The sequence below is a fragment of the Telmatherina bonti genome (assembly GCF_933228915.1).
Source record: "Telmatherina bonti genome assembly, chromosome: 7".
In the NCBI taxonomy this organism is placed as follows: domain Eukaryota; kingdom Metazoa; phylum Chordata; class Actinopteri; order Atheriniformes; family Telmatherinidae; genus Telmatherina; species Telmatherina bonti.
Window position 1 is genome coordinate 18,119,661 of NC_136625.1, and position 18,258 is coordinate 18,137,918.

General features: G+C 35.9%; 2 protein-coding genes across 2 annotated transcripts in view; one reads left to right on the forward strand and one right to left on the reverse strand.

Annotated features, from left to right (window-relative positions):
• The window catches only part of fyco1b (FYVE and coiled-coil domain autophagy adaptor 1b), a gene marked incomplete at its 5' end in the record, with an annotated part of 190,474 nt that overhangs the window by 130,338 nt on the left and 41,878 nt on the right, over positions 1 to 18,258 (forward strand). The gene's annotated exons all lie outside the window — the stretch shown is intronic.
• LOC306758648 (chemokine XC receptor 1-like) lies at positions 13,937 to 17,701 on the reverse strand. The gene is made up of 2 exons (XM_079243988.1): positions 17,652 to 17,701; positions 13,937 to 16,528 (listed from the first exon to the last, which is right to left on the reverse strand). The coding sequence occupies exon 2, from the start codon at positions 16,486 to 16,488 to the stop codon at positions 15,475 to 15,477; it is 1,014 nt and encodes a 337-aa protein (XP_079100114.1). The 5' UTR covers positions 16,489 to 16,528; positions 17,652 to 17,701; the 3' UTR covers positions 13,937 to 15,474.

Here is an 18,258-nt window from a genome sequence, read left to right on the forward strand (position 1 = left end):
GGAACGGGCGGGCCAGTCCATAACATCAATGCCTTTGTGTTCCAAAAACATGAGGTCTAGCATTGTCTTCCATTAGGAGGAACCCAGGACCAACCGCACCAGTATATGGTCTCACAAGGGGTCTGAGGATCTCATCTCGGTATCTAATGGCAGTCAGGCTACCTCTGGCGAGCACATGGAGGGCTGTGCTGCCCTACAAAGAAATGCCACCCCACACCATTATTGACCCACTGCCAAACCGGTCATGCTGGAGGATGTTGCAGGCAGCAGAACGTTCTCCACGGCGTCTCCAGACTCTGTCATGTTTGTCAGTAGTACCCATAATGATCAGAGCATTGGGGGCCGTGTACCCCTCACTGGCGAAACATCAGACATATATATATATATATATATATATATATATATATATATATATATATATATATATATATATATATATATATATATATATGTATATATATATATATATATATATATATATATATATATATATATATATATATATATATATATATATATATATATATATATGTGTGTGTGTGTGTGTGTGTGTGTGTGTGTGTGTGTGTATGTATGAATGTATGTATGTGTATGTATATAGATATTTTAAGCGAGTTGAAATTGGTATATATATGTGCCAGTACACTTGAGAATAACTGTATATTGTTGATGGACCCAGGGGGCCCACTTCCAGATCTCAATGGCCTCCCTGATCCAGCAGCGGTATTTACTGCTTACTGAGATGGCTTCAGCTTTTTCCCAATCTATAATACAGTGTAATGTTTTTCTTTTGCAGTGATTAAATAGGACAAATTTAAGACTTTTTTGTCTTTTTCTGCCCAAGCGTATCTTGCTGTTGTTTTTGTCTTTGCATTCTTTTCTTTGAGTTTCCCCAATATATACGTTGTTGTATGAGAGGCAGGGTGTTTTTCTACACCTTAATACACACATATGATGTCATCCTTTGCAAGGTGCCAGACAATGTAAATATAAGGCAGGAAATTTTATAAACTATAGCAAGAAAGCATGTTTAGTGTTGAACAAAAGGTGTCTCACCAAACACATGGAAAAAAGTATTCACAGTCCAGCAGGAAGGCACAGTAGTAGCAGTATCATGTGGTAGTATCATGCTGTGGAGATATTTTTTTGGAAGAGCCTCAAAAATTGATCAAAGTTTAAGAATGATAGATTGTACAAGTAATAGGCAAATTTTAATAGGACTAAAAGGAAATTTATGTATTTTAAGGGGAAACTAAATATCTTGGAACTTTTTATTTAAAGTTTAAAAAGTGAGTGACCAAAACATCCATTTCTACATCAGACCAAACTGGCAATGTCCGAGTCAAAGATGCAGATTAACAGTAACATAAAAGTTTAAAAGATGTCTTACACTGTGGCTACAGTGTAAACCATTTCCAGATAAAGGGTTAATTTATACATGAATCAAATCAGTTGAGGAAAAACATGAAGCTCATAGGCTCATCTCATGTAAAATTACTGCAATATGATGTTTTTGTGTCAGTGACTTTTGTGATGACCCCAAGTGGAGACTTAGAGGCAGAGACATATTCCAGATCTTCATGATAATAGGAAGTCAGGGACTGGGAAATTAAGAACTGGAACAGAACCGGGAGTAAGATAGTAATTGTTAAGGTGAAGAGTTGAAGGTGGTCTGATCTGTGAAATCTATGGCACAGAGAACCAGCAGATTGGAAAAATAATTAAAGGACAGATTTTAACTTGTCAGAGTAATTTCAACTGTATTTTTTCCATCTGTGTGTTGTATCTTGGTAAAAACTCTTCTCAAACATGAACACATCAGAAGTCCTGAATTCTGGAGTCATCTGAGAAACTTTTTCTACTCTAGAAGTTCAGCAATAATTATTTAACATTCAACATTTATTTATTGATAGAGGAATGACTCCTTGAGATGCACCATCTTGTTTTCAAGGTGGCACTCTAAATAAAAGTAACAACACAAAACAAGAGCAGCAGCGTCTTCCAAAAAAAAAAAAAAAAGAAAGAAATTACAAACAGGAAAAAAAGAATTAGTAAATAGATAAATAACAAAAGAACAAAATAAAACTAGATAACATATGTAATACATGAAATAATTATCAATCATACAGCCATACAAACACACACACACACACACACACACAAACCACTCTCGTAACCCCACCCTCCAACCAATGCTCAAAACCTGTTCAAGTTAAAGACGTAGAGACAAAGTGTGAAGATGTGATGCTGATAGCCACTCAGAAACCAAAAAGAGAGAGAGGGAAAAGATGGAAAAAAATGTGAAAAGATGGCAAATGATGGGCAGAGGATCCACAGCTAAACCTTGCTAAATAAAATGCAGCTTTAGTGTCCTAAGGGCATACACGTTTCTCCAGATTCACAGAACAAAAGTAACAAGTTTGCAGAGACTCATGGGGAATCCATGCTTACCAGGAACATCATCGTTCGTCATTATCACTCTCTAAACATGAGTTATGTGCTTCACTGTTTGTGTTAGGCTGTGTTCAGATAATTTTGTTGGGATTTTGAGTGCTGTGTTAATATTTAACCCTTTAAAGCCCAACATAAGAAAAACTGCAGCAGGAAGTCCAAATTTATTTTTATCTAAAGTCTTTATTTAGCGCTTTAACAGAATCAGAAAAGAAATATGTTGTGGGTGTTACCATTTATTTACCACATGATCTCTCAGATTTATAAGAATCTTTTTCTTCCTTGAATTCACTTGTGGGCAAGAGAGGAGTATCATATTGTGGGAAAGGGTTTTGAGCAAGTTTATACTATAAGGTGATGTCAAATGTCTTAGAAACTGTATGATTTGGTGGTAAAATAATCTATACTATAGAGGGCAGGATACATAGAACTAGGGGAGGCATGTTCCATCACCAGCACCACATTGTCAACTGAGGAGAGAAGAACAAACTCTTATTGGAGGCAGAGGTAGCTGAAGATATGATCAGTTATTTCAAAGGACAGGTAGTCATTATATATTGGATAGTTTTTTCATTTTCACTTCTCCTTCATTTCACCAGATAATACTTCATTCACATGAAATTTTTTGGGACAAAATTGCATAAGTTTATTCTGTTCAACAATTAAAATATAAATAGATAGATAGATAGATAGATAGATAGATAGATAGATAGATAGATAGATAGATAGATAGATAGATAGATAGATAGATAGATAGATAGATAGATAGATAGATAGATAGATAGATAGATAGATAGATAGATAGATAGATAGATAGATAGATAGATAGATAGATAGATAGATAATGTGGATGATTTTAAACTACCGTCATCCACATTCCCATTTGGAAATGAGAAATCACCAACATTAAACATGTAAGAACAAGTAGGAACTTTCTGGGCTCATCTAGACTAATTATATAGCGCTTTGTGAGGAGTCATTAAGTACATAATTAACTATCTATTAGTATGAAGAAAGAATCCATTCATAATATCTATACTAAAAGGGCTTACTTCTCTTTCTTTACTCATAAAACATCGTTTCATAATTACCCCTCCTTATGATTAACACAAATCTTGATTGAGATTCAAATATCTTATCTGTATATCATCTGAGATGAGGTTATCACACCAGTGACACCTTTCACTGTATTAGATGAATGCTCAATGAAAAAAATCTCAGTCTGAAGTCATTTTCTTCCCTGAGCAGGATGTGTTTGCAAAAAGAGAAAAAAGAACTTGGTACACATGCATCAGCTGGCAAAAAGCAACAACAAACAACAATGTGCATCAGCTAAATCCAATTAAATCTTTTCAATAAAAGAGAATACTTATAAAGAGTTTACATGGTAAGACATGCAGATGCATGATGGGGGACTGTTGTGAGGGTTATGACAATAACAAATGTCCAAACCTGGCAGGAGAGTCATCGTATCAATGTATGATCTCGCTGCTGTTGAATATCTCGCAGTTTCTTTTTAGTATTCAAGTCCATTCTGTGCCTTCACCAATCTGTCCCATACTGCCTTTCAAGCATTTCCTGTGGGACTCATGCTGTGCTCGCAAGGCCTCTCTCTCTCTCTCTCTGACACACACAAATACACACACACACACACACAAACACAGATACTGTGGTGACTGCAGAGGGAAGTGAGCTGTCTGTGGAGGGTTGGATTCTTGGTGTCGGTCCAAAAATGTGTCACTCGGGACACGCATGGCCTGCTGGAGGCAGGAATTCTGTCGCTAATGGGCCCCGCAGCCGTCGGCACCACCTGGGGATATGGGAGACGGGGTGGATGGATGGGGGAGGACTGAGGAGGCTGGGAGGAGGGGGAAGAAGGGAGAGAAGAAGGAGTGTATGCAGCACAATGTGTGACTAACAAACAGAAGGGATCTATCTATCTATCTATCTATCTATCTATCTATCTATCTATCTATCTATCTATCTATCTATCTATCTATCCATCCATCCATCCATCCATCCATCCATCCATCCATCCATCCATCCATCCATCCATCTCAACACTTAATTATTCAGCAGGTTGTTAAAGCAGCTTTAATGCCTGTTTTTCATCTGCAGCAATAAAGAGACTTTCCAAATTCTATTAAACATAAACCAAGTTGTTCACCGTCAATATGTTCTTTGAACTTGTGGAATTAATGTATTTAGAAGGAAAAGTCAACATTTTCCCTGCCATGAAAGGCAGCTTATAAAAAAATGTGAAGGCATAAACAGGCAGGGCAGGTGTTGACGATGCAAATGAAACGGATGACAGATGGTGAGCCTCGCGATTGCTCACTGTGCAGATAATGGATGGAGGTAATCAAATTCCTCTGAGGCTTTGGGACTTTCTTCAGAACTTTCCCATCAATTGCACCATCAAACGGCATCGCCATCAAATATAGCCCCCCTCCATCTCAAAAGAAGGGTTACAATGAAGTTACAAGGTTTTTATTTTCTTATATTAAGAGGCAACTTTCCAGAGCAGTGTGAAAGATAGACTTTCTGTTAATGCTTATGAAAATGACAAAGGATAGTGGATCCATTCTTCTCCGTGGCTAGTTAAGGCATATTTGGACCTTATTGAAACCTTTGCAAATAATGCATGTTCATGTGTGTAGCATTAAAAGAGACTGCGGAAGTCTGAACAATAAACTGTGAGGCTACAATAGAAAAGCAACAATCAACAATCAGTTGGCCAGGAAATCAAGTCTGCAGGCAAGACTCTGCCAGTTCCATCTGAGCAAAACTCTCCTCTCATGCTCTGTGATCAGCTCTTTCAGAGATTTACATTTGAGTTGTGAGAGTTGGTAGTTCAAAAAGGAGGATCATAAAAATGGGCATGTGATGGATAATTTTCATATTCCCATTGGAGGGAAACGGGCTGTAGTTGTGTAAATGCCCCCCAACAGTGTGGTGATAGCCATTTGATTTTCATAGGGCCCAGTTTGAAGGTCAGTTTAATGGTCCATTTGTGTTTTGTGGTCGTCTTGCTTCAGTGGAAGCTTCAAAACAAAAAGGGTCAGGCAACATAGTAAATGTGTTTTTTTATGATTAAAACATGCCATTAATTCACACTAAGTCTTTGAACAAGCTTGTTTTTGCTGTAGCTAAAGCTTAGGCTGTCATGCATTCTGAATGAGTAGATTCAGTAAATGTACAGACTTCCTTGTCAATAAGATGTAAGAGTAAAACTCTTGCGCTGGACAAACCTTGGAAATGCAAATCTCTGCTCACGAAAGGCATTTTCCTGTCACAACTCTCAAGCACAGAATCATAGGCCTTGTGCAATCACTCTCTTTCACACTTCCAACTAACAGATTCAAGTATCACACATATGTTTGCACAGAAAGCGTAGGAGAAAGCATCATAGAGGCATGTAGTATGTTGAAAACGTAACATACAATGTTCTTTTTCCTCAATGTGATCATTTCTGCTCAAAATTGCAGCAAAGAGCGAGAAATCTGTATTCTGCAAAGTATTATTTATCTGAATGGATACAGTATTTACCTTTTTACTGCAATAAAATGCACAGACATTAGTATCACATTTCTACTTATGCTGGAGGGAAATTTTTTTGTGGGCGGGGGGGGGGGGGGGGGGGGGGGGGGAGCACAATTTAAGAGACAACACAGGAAAAAAACTTGTTTCCTAAAAAACCCAAAAGTATTTTAAAAAAAATTCTCCAAATCAAATCACAGAATTTCACAAAATACAGCACAAAAGACAACAAACATTATAAAAGTGAGTTTAAAAAACACAAATACATTATTTCCTAAAAAGCTAAACATGGAAGCATAAAACACTAATAAAAACCACAAAACAGAAAACACCAAATTATTAAACCAATTACACAATATTTCACACATCACATTACATAGGCCACAACAAGAAAAACCTGTTGTCTTATTTTAATTATTTCATACTATATGTTTTTGCACATGCTGTTTTGTATTATGTAGTTTGTAAAATGCATTATTTGTTTATTTTCCTGGAAAAAAAAACTGTTTGTAAATGGCTTTGTTTTGTTTTTGAGGATCATATCATTTTCTCTGTGCGGAACATCTTGTTTTTTGTTTGTTGTGGAAGTATTTTTAGCTGCCTTTTCTAAACTGTTTCAACATTTTTTACTTTCAAGTTATATTTTTGTCCAGCATAGTTGTGATATGCACCTCAGGGCCGCCGTAGATCAACTTGCGTTAGGTTTAGGATGAAATTCTAAAAACTTTGAGTTGACGTTGCTCCTCAAAACCTAATACAACAAAACTTACAAAAATAAATAAACACAATGAACCAGCTTCTAGCAAACAAACGTTCCTGTTGTTCCTGCCCTGCCAGATCAAGGGCGCCCACACAGTCAAGTGAGTGTAATTAACTTTTCCAAACTCATTTGGATAATCTTTCCCTCAGTTACCTTAGCTTGTGCGAAACTCCCAATTAATTGTATCCCTAAAAAAAAATAAATCACAAAACAACTCCATGTGAAATTTCTTAATGAATTCCTTTGTCTCTGGCTGGCACAGATGAGGCATGAGAAAGGCACATGTACGGTGAGCATATTAGTTAGGCAAGCCCATGTGATGGTGCCCGTTCACGGCTGACGGAGTGTTGGTATCCTCGGGCATCTCTGCCAAGCTGCCAGTCTGTGCCGTCACACCTTGCTGCCTTTAAAGATTGCCCTGCAGAGACGGGAGGGGTACGGAGGGCCTCGCGTTTTTAACTGCGCGCAGTCTGGCAACCCAGGAGAGTTTACGACTCAGGATCGGTGCCAAGAACTGCCCACCAGAGAGAAGGGGGTGGGGGATGCAAGAAGATATGGGTGTAGAACACACACACACACAAGCACATAAAATCAGGCCTGTATCAGTCACATTCCCATAAGGTATGTGTGTGTGAATATTTGAGTGTTTATGAACTCTTCTGTGCATGAGTGTGCGTAAGCGGACACAGCTGAGGCCAACAGAGGGGAGCACATCCAGCAAAACTGTATGTCAATTCAATTCATCAAGCATTCCGTGTCATTTGTAAAAGAAAAAAAAGAAATAGAGTGCACATATAATGTAGCCCAAACACCTTACACACACACACACACACACACACACACACACACACACACACACACACACACACACTTTGCCTTTTCTCTGTAATCCACACAAATGGCAGTGGATGGCAGAATGTAAATGAGCTGGTTATTACACAGCAACGTTCATCAAGCTGAGCTGGAAAGACTTCAATGGCCCTGATGAATATGCATGCAAATTTGTTAATTAAGTTAATTATTCTGCTGAAAATTCATTTGTCTTCCCAAGGACATTTCTGCGATGATTTTAACATGTTTCCACCATTAGTCATGCACGGTGCTATTGAAAATCACTTCTGTTCACCTTTTGGAAAGTTGCGACCAAAAAAATGGAGATTGAACACCTACAAATGAGGAAGAGGAGGGACGAGGCTTGCAGAGGACAAAATATCAGGGCCGTGGAGTGTGGTCGGAAGTAGACGGCAGCTGGTGCAGCCTGAGGATAAGGAAGGGCAAGCCAAAAAGCAGGGACGGTAGGATATTAGCTCAGTGGGTAGAGCATTTAAGAGTTAGTGCCAGGTCCTGAGATCCAGGTCTTATCAGGACCTTCCAAGATAAAAAATGTTTTCAGTCTTTGGATTAAAAACTACTTCTAACAAAGAAGTATGTCAATGACTTGCTATGTAAATTTCAGTGTGGACAAATCTATGACATTTGTTAAAGAGTTTAGGCCAACTTATTTAGTAGCTTTGTCATTTAAATTCTTGTAGTTTATGAATAAATAATCAACCAAAATATGTCATGAAAGTGCAGGTGATACAAAATCTATTTAGAATAAGCTTATTATATGTCACATCATCACATCATATTTTAGTTTTTTGAAACAGTTTTGCAAAACAGTCTTTAAATAAAATGCTGCCTAACTTGCCATGTGCTGTAAACATATCTAGTCTGTGATAATGAGATGAACTTATTGCAGGTATATTTCCATATATGTTCCATAAAGAAAAAAATTGAGAACTAAATTGAGAACTAACTCCAAAAAGCCAGTCTGATAATTGGATAATTGATATATATCTATCTATCTATAGCAGGGATAGATAGATAGATAGATAGATAGATAGATAGATAGATAGATAGATAGATAGATAGATAGATAGATGAACAGAACTGTTTGATTTCAACATCTTGGGTCCACAGTTTTCCCACGGACTAAGGGGCCACAGTCCTGGATGTTTTCAGTGTTTTCCTGCTCCAACACACCTGTTTTTAATTAAAGCAATATTGTGCAGAACTTCATAGGCTCTTGCCTTCATTCAGGTTGCGTTGGAGCAGGGAAACACTGAAAACATGCAGGACTGCAGGCCTCATAGGACTGTTTTACAATGCCATTGTTCCAACATATAGAGACCTCTCCATCATGAGAAAATATTTAAGTTAAGGCTTTTGCTTGTTGTTTTTATTACTATTTTACTCTCAAGAGATCTACAAGCTGTGCATGTTTTAAGTATATGCTTGTTTATCCAGTATTGTCTACTCTACTCCAACATTCTTCAATAGTTTCATCACATGATTTGCAGTGTCAGAGTGAATGTCTGTATACTCACAAGAAGCACAGTATGGATTGTGCCAGGATAAAAATGTTGTCAAAAACACCAGACTGAACTGCAAAAGACCAGCATTTTGAAATAATTGCCTCAATACTGACAGTCAAAAGTCCTTGTCAATGTTATTGCTTCTTGCTTTTTGGATTGTAAGGTTGTAACTAATGGTTCAGCACCAGCAACAGAGCTCATCACAGAGCTGAATCAACATGTGTGTAAAGGAAAGCCAGCACACTAGAATATGTGGCTCTAAACAGACACTGAAATTCAGTGATTTCATTTTTCAGTGTTTTCAGCATTTATTAATTGATGTGATATTATAATTATGACATTAAAAATTAACTTTGATAAAAAGTCTTTTTGTGTCTCATGCCTTATCATTTAAACTGCTGTTACTTAAACTTTGCAAGTAACGTGACATGGTCTATATACGTCCACAGTCCTTTAGTCCTCGTCTGTTTCTTACCACAACACAATCTTCTTGTGGAATACAAATGTACTTTTAAAAAAAAAGTAAAAAGTGCAAGAAGTTTAGACACAAAAGAAGCCAGATGGGTAAAATTTGAGAGAAACATCAGGATGCGCTGTTTGATACATCAAATAGCCAGTTTTAAAGAGGCAGCAAGGCTTAGTGTGAATATCCAGATGTTTGATTTGTTAATTAAGTCTCCATGGCAGTTAATCACTAGGTTTTTCAAACTGAAAACAGCAGGTGAGTAAAGGAGGACGACCCTAAAAAAAAAAAAAAACAGAGATCTGGTGGTCTCTGATATGCAGACAGGCTGCATTTGTTCTTCATAGTTAATGACTGATCACAAAGTTGGTTAATCAACAAATTAAACATTAGGTTCACAACATTAGAACTACATACAAATACATACAAATAACTTTTATTCAGCTTTGTGTAAGAATGTATAGATATATTAACTATTGTTATATTGTGTTATGATTTAGCTATGTATTTATTCATTAAATTAAAAAGTTAAAATCAATAACATGGGCCATCTGCTTTAGGATGGTACCAGATTCCCTCTAGTGGACAACTTTAGTACTGCAGCGGAAATGAACAGACCATCATGTTGCATAAAAAGATGGAAAATCAATATTATTTTCTTTTACACAATTCTAAATCATTGCATTTTTCGGTAATAAACACTTTGGAAATTTGTGTTTACTGTGATGATAAGATTGTGTGTATAAAGAGTGAAATGGCACATTTTTTCTTTTAATTTTTATTATATGACATCTGAACAAGATCTGAGGATTAAATACTGTAATGAACTGTTAAACATTTAAGTTTGTGACATACATGACCTTCTTAATTTATGTTAAATCCCCAAAGCAAGTGTTTGTTATCTTAAGGCTTACACACTTCATCAGTTTGCACATAGTTTCATGACACACTAGACTGGCAAGCAATGAGACTTTATTAGCAATAAGTACAAAGCACACAAATCTACAAATTAAAATGAATCAATTTAAGTCACATATGGTTGGAGTAATTATCATTAAAGATAACTGACATTAAAGCGGTTGAGATATTGATAGAAACGAGGAGGGAGAGTTGCCCCGGAGAAAAGATGAGTGTGGAGGGAATGTTAAGGCCAGGGAGGGATGGTAGTACACACCATATAAGAAAACAACAACAGCTGTTTTGCTCATGGCTAAAAAACAGGATTGAACAACAACATCATTTGCTGAGAAAATTATCTGGAAAAAGAGAAAGTTTTCTACTCAAATTTAAAATGTAGGACACCTTAAATTGTGGCCTACAGAAGTGCTATGTAAGGAAAAACGTATTTTTCTGGTTTTGTTTTTTCTCTGCAATAGAAGTTATTCTATTGTTTTATGCACAGTCATCTATTTTTTCTTTCTACAGCATGCTGGTGTTGCACAATAACCTGAACTTTGAATTGAGCAAAGATTTTCTCAGTTCCTGTAATTAAACCAGAAAGTGGATGATGTGTGCCGTACAAGTTTAAATCTACTCTCTTGTGAACACGTTGCAAGTTATTCCCATTTCTGTACTTGACTTTGAAATTGATTTTACATTGCTTAGGCATTCATTTTTGCCTTCACCAAGGCAGAGGTCATGTTGGTTTGTGTATCTGTCTGTTAGCAATACATTTCAAAAAGTTATGGACAGATTTTGAAGACAGTTATGGGAAATTGAAGGTAACATGGATCACCAATTGGATCCAGGAATTTTTTAAAAGATTCTTTACTCTAGGAGGATGGGGATAATTTTGCCATGGGAGCTTTTAACTAAAAAAAATAATACCCACAATGTCTATTGAAAATAATAAAATAAATAAAATCCCTTGGCAGAGGTCTGCGCTCTCTGAGTGCTTCTAGTATTCTGCTACCACACAAACACACCTCACACAAATCGGCGTTAAGCTCTCTGCCATTGCCTGCCAAAGTAGGTGTGAGTACACCCGCGACTGCTCTGTCCTTGACTTGCATCCACTCAATGAAGCATGTTGGATGGTTTAGTTAATTAAGCCTAATCTTCCCCCTGAGATAGGAATGCTGTTACAGAGGCCTTCTGAGCTGTCCCTGCACACTCCTCTCTATACCCCCTGTGGAGACACCGGGGTCCTGCCACTCAGCCATGTTTAAGTACGGATGGGCTTTTTTTAAAAAACATGTTACATGTGATGAAGTTAGAGGATATTTTGCTCTGAGAAAATTAAGGAAAGGATTCTTGCAATTATTTCTGCAATTGTACAGCAGGCTGTTGGAATTTCTGACACAACTAAATAGGTTGCAACCTTTTGTAAAAAATATTCTAATTAAGTCACTTTACAGTATTTGCATGAGATGGATTTAACTGTAGGTTTCCTTTTATGTTAAACTATGAAAAGTGATAGTTTTGATTTGCTCTTAAGAAAAATTGAGGCCCTGCAGCATGACAGGAGAAGGCGACTGACATTGCAACCTAAACTTTATATAAATCCGTTTTTTAATGGTGACAGACATAACTCTTAATGCAAAGACCAATGTTGCAGATATTCTCTGCAAATCATTTAAGTTTCTTGCTGAGTACGGTGTGTTGCCCTTCACATAACCAGCAAAGTGGTAGATCTAAATGTTACTGGGAACTCTGGTTTGCAATTTGCTTTAGATTGTTACTGGTGAGATCAACTCTCTTCTGTCAAGGTTTAGGAGTCTGCGAGGCATCTTTTCAGCCAGTATTTTGGTATATTAAGAATTTAACAACTCTTTTAACTAATGTTATGTCCCAAGACTGTTTGTACTCATGCAGCACCGTTTCATCATCCTCCCACTGTGATAGTCCTGACAAGGATCACACCTAATGTTCAGGATCAATCTAAACAGGATGATCTTCCCAATATTTGTTTACTATAAACTAAAATGGACATACATTTTATTTTATCTCATGCAAAATCATTAAAGGTTAATGTTATACCGAGTATTATGTTTTAAGCTGCAGTGTTAGAGAGAGTATTCTGACTGGTAATGTCACTGGTGATACCATACATTTTTATGACTAGAAGGCCTTTGAGAGGGTGCTGCCTCAGAAGCATGCACGACTGCATCTCACTGCATGTGCATGTGACAAAAAAAAGAAAATTATAACTTGAAACTTGAAAGACTGTGTGACGTTGCCATTGACAACTGCATGCCAACAATGACGGACTTGACTTTCTATTTTTAGAAACAAATTTTACAGCTGTTCTGTACTTTCTGCTGCATCATTTTAAGAAGTATTTTTCCGCTTGCTGCCGTAACTGTGTTTATACAGTTTTTCATCTGTAGATGATACTCTCAGTTTTAAATCGTTGTGCAAACTCATTTTTTTCTTCTTCTTTTTTTCATGTGATATATTCTAGACATGAACTCATAAACCAATCATGACTCCAAAACTAAGTGGTCCTGCTGTTCACAGGTCACTTATAACAATAGTATTTTAGTATAGCTGATTTTTAATTAAAGTTTTAATCAGTTTATGATCTCAGGATGTCTGTAAGAGATGAAAGCTGTATTAATTCATGCTGCAGTAAGACTGTATTTACACTGAAAGTGCTTTTCTTCATTTTCACTCACTCTCCTTTTTCACACCTTTTACAAATGAAGTCTTAAGAAGTTTTCTCCTTTTTTTTTTTTAAATTATAACCTGCAAGCCAGTGGACATTGAGGACTGGATCTTTAGATCATTTAGTGCAGGAAGTTTATTGGGGAAAAAAAAAGTGGTTTGCAATTATCTGCAGTATGAGGAAAAAACTTTTCAGATATCAGACAGATGGATCTTTTTATTAGAACTGATCATAACTTAAAACATTAGTTATTTTTAATCACAAATACTTTTCAATCATCCCACAAAGATGTAAAATCTAAGTAAATATTAACAGTTCTCAATTATTTATCAGAACTGTATTACAAGACATATTTAACTCAAAGGTATGTCTCTTATGGCAAGTTTACAACTGACCTTTAACAATGCAAAACTGGAGTTATCGTGACTTTATGTAAAAGCACAAGATTAAAATGATTATAAACAAAGGTAAAAAAAAAGTTATTTTTAATCACAAATACTTTTCAATCATCCCACAAAGATGTAAAATCTAAGTAAATATTAACAGTTCTCAATTATTTATCAGAACTGTATTACAAGACATATTTAACTCAAAGGTATGTCTCTTATGGCAAGTTTACAACTGACCTTTAACAATGCAAAACTGGAGTTATCGTGACTTTATGTAAAAGCACAAGATTAAAATGATTATAAACAAAGGTAAAAAAAAAGTTATTTTTAATCACAAATACTTTTCAATCATCCCACAAAGATGTAAAATCTAAGTAAATATTAACAGTTCTCAATTATTTATCAGAACTGTATTACAAGACATATTTAACTCAAAGGTATGTCTCTTATGGCAAGTTTACAACTGACCTTTAACAATGCAAAACTGGAGTTATCGTGACTTTATGTAAAAGCACAAGATTAAAATGATTATAAACAAAGGTAAAAAAAAGTTATTTTTAATCACAAATACTTTTCAATCATCCCACAAAGATGTAAAATCTAAGTAAATATTAACAGTTCTCAATTATTTATCAGAACTGTATTACAAGACATATTTAACTCAAAGGTATGTCTCTTATGGCAAGTTTACAACTGACCTTTAACAATGCAAAACTGGAGTTATCGTGACTTTATGTAAAAGCACAAGATTAAAATGATTATAAACAAAGGTAAAAAAAAAAAAAAAAAAAGTATTAACTTTTACTGTATATTGGGATTTTTTTCTCTGAAAAATAATGCCAGAGAGGCTGCGCAGTGGAATAGTGGGTAGCACTGTGGCCTCACGGCGAGAAGGTCGCTGGTTCGATCTTCTGTTGGGGTGAGGCTTGGAGAGTGGCCTTTCTGAGGGGAGTTTGCATGGTCCCCCCATGTATATGTGGGTTCTCTCCAGGTACTCCGGCTTCCTCCCACCGTCCAAAGACATGCATGTTAGGTTAATTGGTTACTCTAAATTGCCCCTAGGAGTGAGTGTGAATGGTTGTTTGTCTCTGTGTGGCCATGCGATGGACTGGTGAGCTGTCCAGGGTGTACCCTGCCTTTCGCCCAAAGACTGCTGGGATAGGCTCCAACTTCCACCCTTCATTGAATTAAGCGGTTAGGATAATGAATGAATGAAATAATACTACAAACATTTCTTACCAGTATCACTTCCATTCATTCCTAATATCCCCTCTTGGTAAATTTGTTCAGCATGCACAAAGACCCTACAATGTGTTTAATTTCAAGTAATACTAAAAAAAAAAAAAAACATTTTGTTTTCTTTTTTGGTTTAATAAAAGGTTACTAGAAATTTGCTGAATTTCTTGAATACTACATCTTCACCTTCACAGTCTTTTTTTTCTGGCTTCGTCTCTTCCTCTTTCGCATTAAAAAATTGCAACAACTGTAAAATTTCAGCCTTAATAGTTCCTTTTTCTACCCCAGTTAATATGATGCAATCTGTGAATTGCAGTAAGTGGCAAAAGACAGCAGACGAAGATATTTAGAAACAACTTAAATTTGTGACTCAGGCTATTTAAGTTTAGGAAAAACAAAATAAGTACATTTTACTTTGCTGAACTTGGCATGTGAAAATTAGTAGCTCTTTTCCTACAGCACAAGATAAATAGTTATTATTATATTTTCCATTGTCTATAACCTGGTCAAAAACATTATTTGTGATTCATTAATGACCTGATCCATATCTTGCAAAAACAGTAAGCCAAGCAGAAAGGGGTTAGAACATTAATATGATTTTTTCTTGTGATGATTAAGCATCTGTTTTAATTTCCTCACTATGAAGGTGTTTATGTGAGTGAAATAACTTGTCACACATCTGTATTATTTAGTGACATAAACTGCACAGTTGTATCGCTTGTGGCCCCATCCATTCTTTTGATTGACGTGATACATGGCATTGGAATGTGCCTCCTAAATCTTTGCACTCGAAACATATGAAACATCGGGTTCAGGCAGGGATACAAGTGACTGAGTGTAAAAGTAACATACACTACATGGCTCATTAAATGGCCCCATACAACTCTGTACTCAATAGCACCCACGATAATCAAAGACTCCACAAACGTGTGAATATTGTACGGAGTCAAACAAAAGAAAAATCCAGCTGTTACCCCTGAAATCACTTTTGAGGGCTGAGGGTTACTGTTCACCCTGTCCTGTTTGACAATCCACATGTGTATGTAGCAGAATGTGACAATAAAGAAAGGTATAAAAAAGAAAACCCAAATCTCCATGTTAAGTTCAATGAACAATATGGTCAGTGACTCTATCCAAATTGTACAAACTTCCATATTACCAAAACTTATGACACGACTATTTACAGCTAACTTAATGCTGGCAGCAGCAGACATCAGCCACATTACACTGCTAGCAACAATGACTCTGGATTTACTAGACATCTGTCCAGGGAAACATGAAGGCTGAACCACAGTGAAATAAAAATGCAAAGTCATGGTAGTCAGGATTAAAGCAGAGCTGTTCAAACCAAGAAAAGAAAGTCCTCTTGTGACTCCACAGGCCCATTCTCCAAAGATCCATCCATGGAGTGCATTGCAGGCTAAAAATGGCAGAGTGGCAGTGAAGCAAAGGTTGGAAACTGTGACTTGCAAAAGTAGGACATCAGAAGTGATCTTCCAAGCCCGTTCTCTCAGAAGAACCCACAGCATGAAGCTATTGCAAGGCATGCTGATGCAGAAGATGAGGATGGAGCACACAGATAGATACACCTGAAAGGTTGTTAAATCATGGTGGTTTTCTGGTGTCATGTTTTCAGTACCATTAAACAAAATGTTGTAGTCATAGTCATCACTGCTCATGGCCATTCTTTTTTTCTTGAAGTTGTATGAAGAAGTTTCAGAGAATCTAATGAGAAAAAAAAAACATCAGGTCAGTTTCTTAAAAAATCAGAAACTGTGTCACTTGTCAGATAAATGACATTTAAAGAAATGCAATACAAACAACAATAACTCACCTGAACTCTTTTACCAGATATAAAAATATTGTATTACCCTCAAGATACCAAGATATCTTCCCTCAAAACATAATAATCTATATGGAAGAATATTTTACTTTGAACTTGTATAAATGATCATTTAACTGTGATTTCACAGGAAGCTGATCACCATATACTATCTCCAGAGCTAACTTTTCTCCTGAATTCTGGCAAATCACTATGATTTCTAAAATATTTTTTTAGATTTTAGATTTTCCAGACAACATGTTTAATTTTCACTTAACTTCAACGTATTCAATTCAGCCCAGGCCCATGGTAAGTATTTAAAATCTTTTATATTTATATTGAATAACTTGTTTATTGAATACAATGTTATTAACAATTTATTAACAGGGGTGAGCTGTGTTCATTCATAATGTTTTTATATTTGATTAAGATGTTAAAAAGGTTTTTAAAAAAGTAAGAATACTGTTACTCAGATTTTTCAGATAAATCATTACATATAGATCCTATGTTGACTCAAGTCAAGTTACCCTGCAGATGGACAACATATTACCAGCAGCTCTAAGTAGTTGACAAGTCAAATACGTTCATTAATTCATTCATTCATGTTCCTAACCGCTTAATCCAATTCAGGACCGTGGAAGTCAAATACAGGTAATTAAAAATTTACAGGAATACTAATTTTACACGTAAAAGCATCACACTAATTACATTTGGCATAGTATCTTTGTTGTCTGTGACGATAAAATTAGCATTAGAAACTAAAATTCAATTCAGTTTTCCAAAAATTTCCCTATTTTATGTAAAGTATTGTAAAAATTTCAATATTTGGAATTTTAAGTCTCATTTGCTTGCAAATTTTCATGACTTTTGTTTAGTTTTAACTAATATTTTTATTATGCTAATCGACTATAGTTTACGTTTTTCTGATGTTAAACATTCTCCCTCCTTTGATTTTCACATAAAAACTGGGACACAGCATAGAAAAAGAAAACTATATTGGACTAATGTTGTAAAAGAATTAAATACCTTACAGTGGGGATGTGCCACGTGTTCCAGCTGCTGTTCAGATTCTCCTGGTGACTGTGTCATGTGTCGTATTTATGTAACATATCCTGCTGGTTTTATTTCACTCAAAGTGGGGTGATTTAAAAAAAAAAAAAAAAAAGCAATAATCAGCTAAATTTAAGAACCAGTGTCAAAAAAAAAAACTTTTGGGAAAATGGGAAACAGAAGTGAAAGCAGCTCATTCAGACATTTGACTATGTTTTATTTTTTAATACCAATACTGCAGGTCAAAGTGCAGCAGTAAAAAGCACTTTTACGTATTTTTTCTATTTCATATGCAGGCATTGTATACCTGGCACAAAATCTGTAAAAACATCAGTCCAAAAATACCAGCTTAAATAAGTCACCAATCTCATGAGACATTACTTGATAAAAAAGTTGTAGTAGTACCGCCATGCATCATGTTTATTTTCAGTTCCTAAATGGAAAATATATCACAAGACCTGTTAGGGAGAATAGGATGCAAGGTTTTACTAATTCAAATGAAAACAAAATCAGGCATACCTCCAATGCCTGAAAACTAAACAAAAAAAAAAAAAAAAAAAAAAAAAAACTTATTTGAAAATAA

Bases quoted from the DNA above. Each gene is read 5' to 3' on its own strand.
- LOC306758648 (XM_079243988.1), bottom strand. From the start codon at position 16,488: ATGGCCATGAGCAGTGATGACTATGACTACAACATTTTGTTTAATGGT.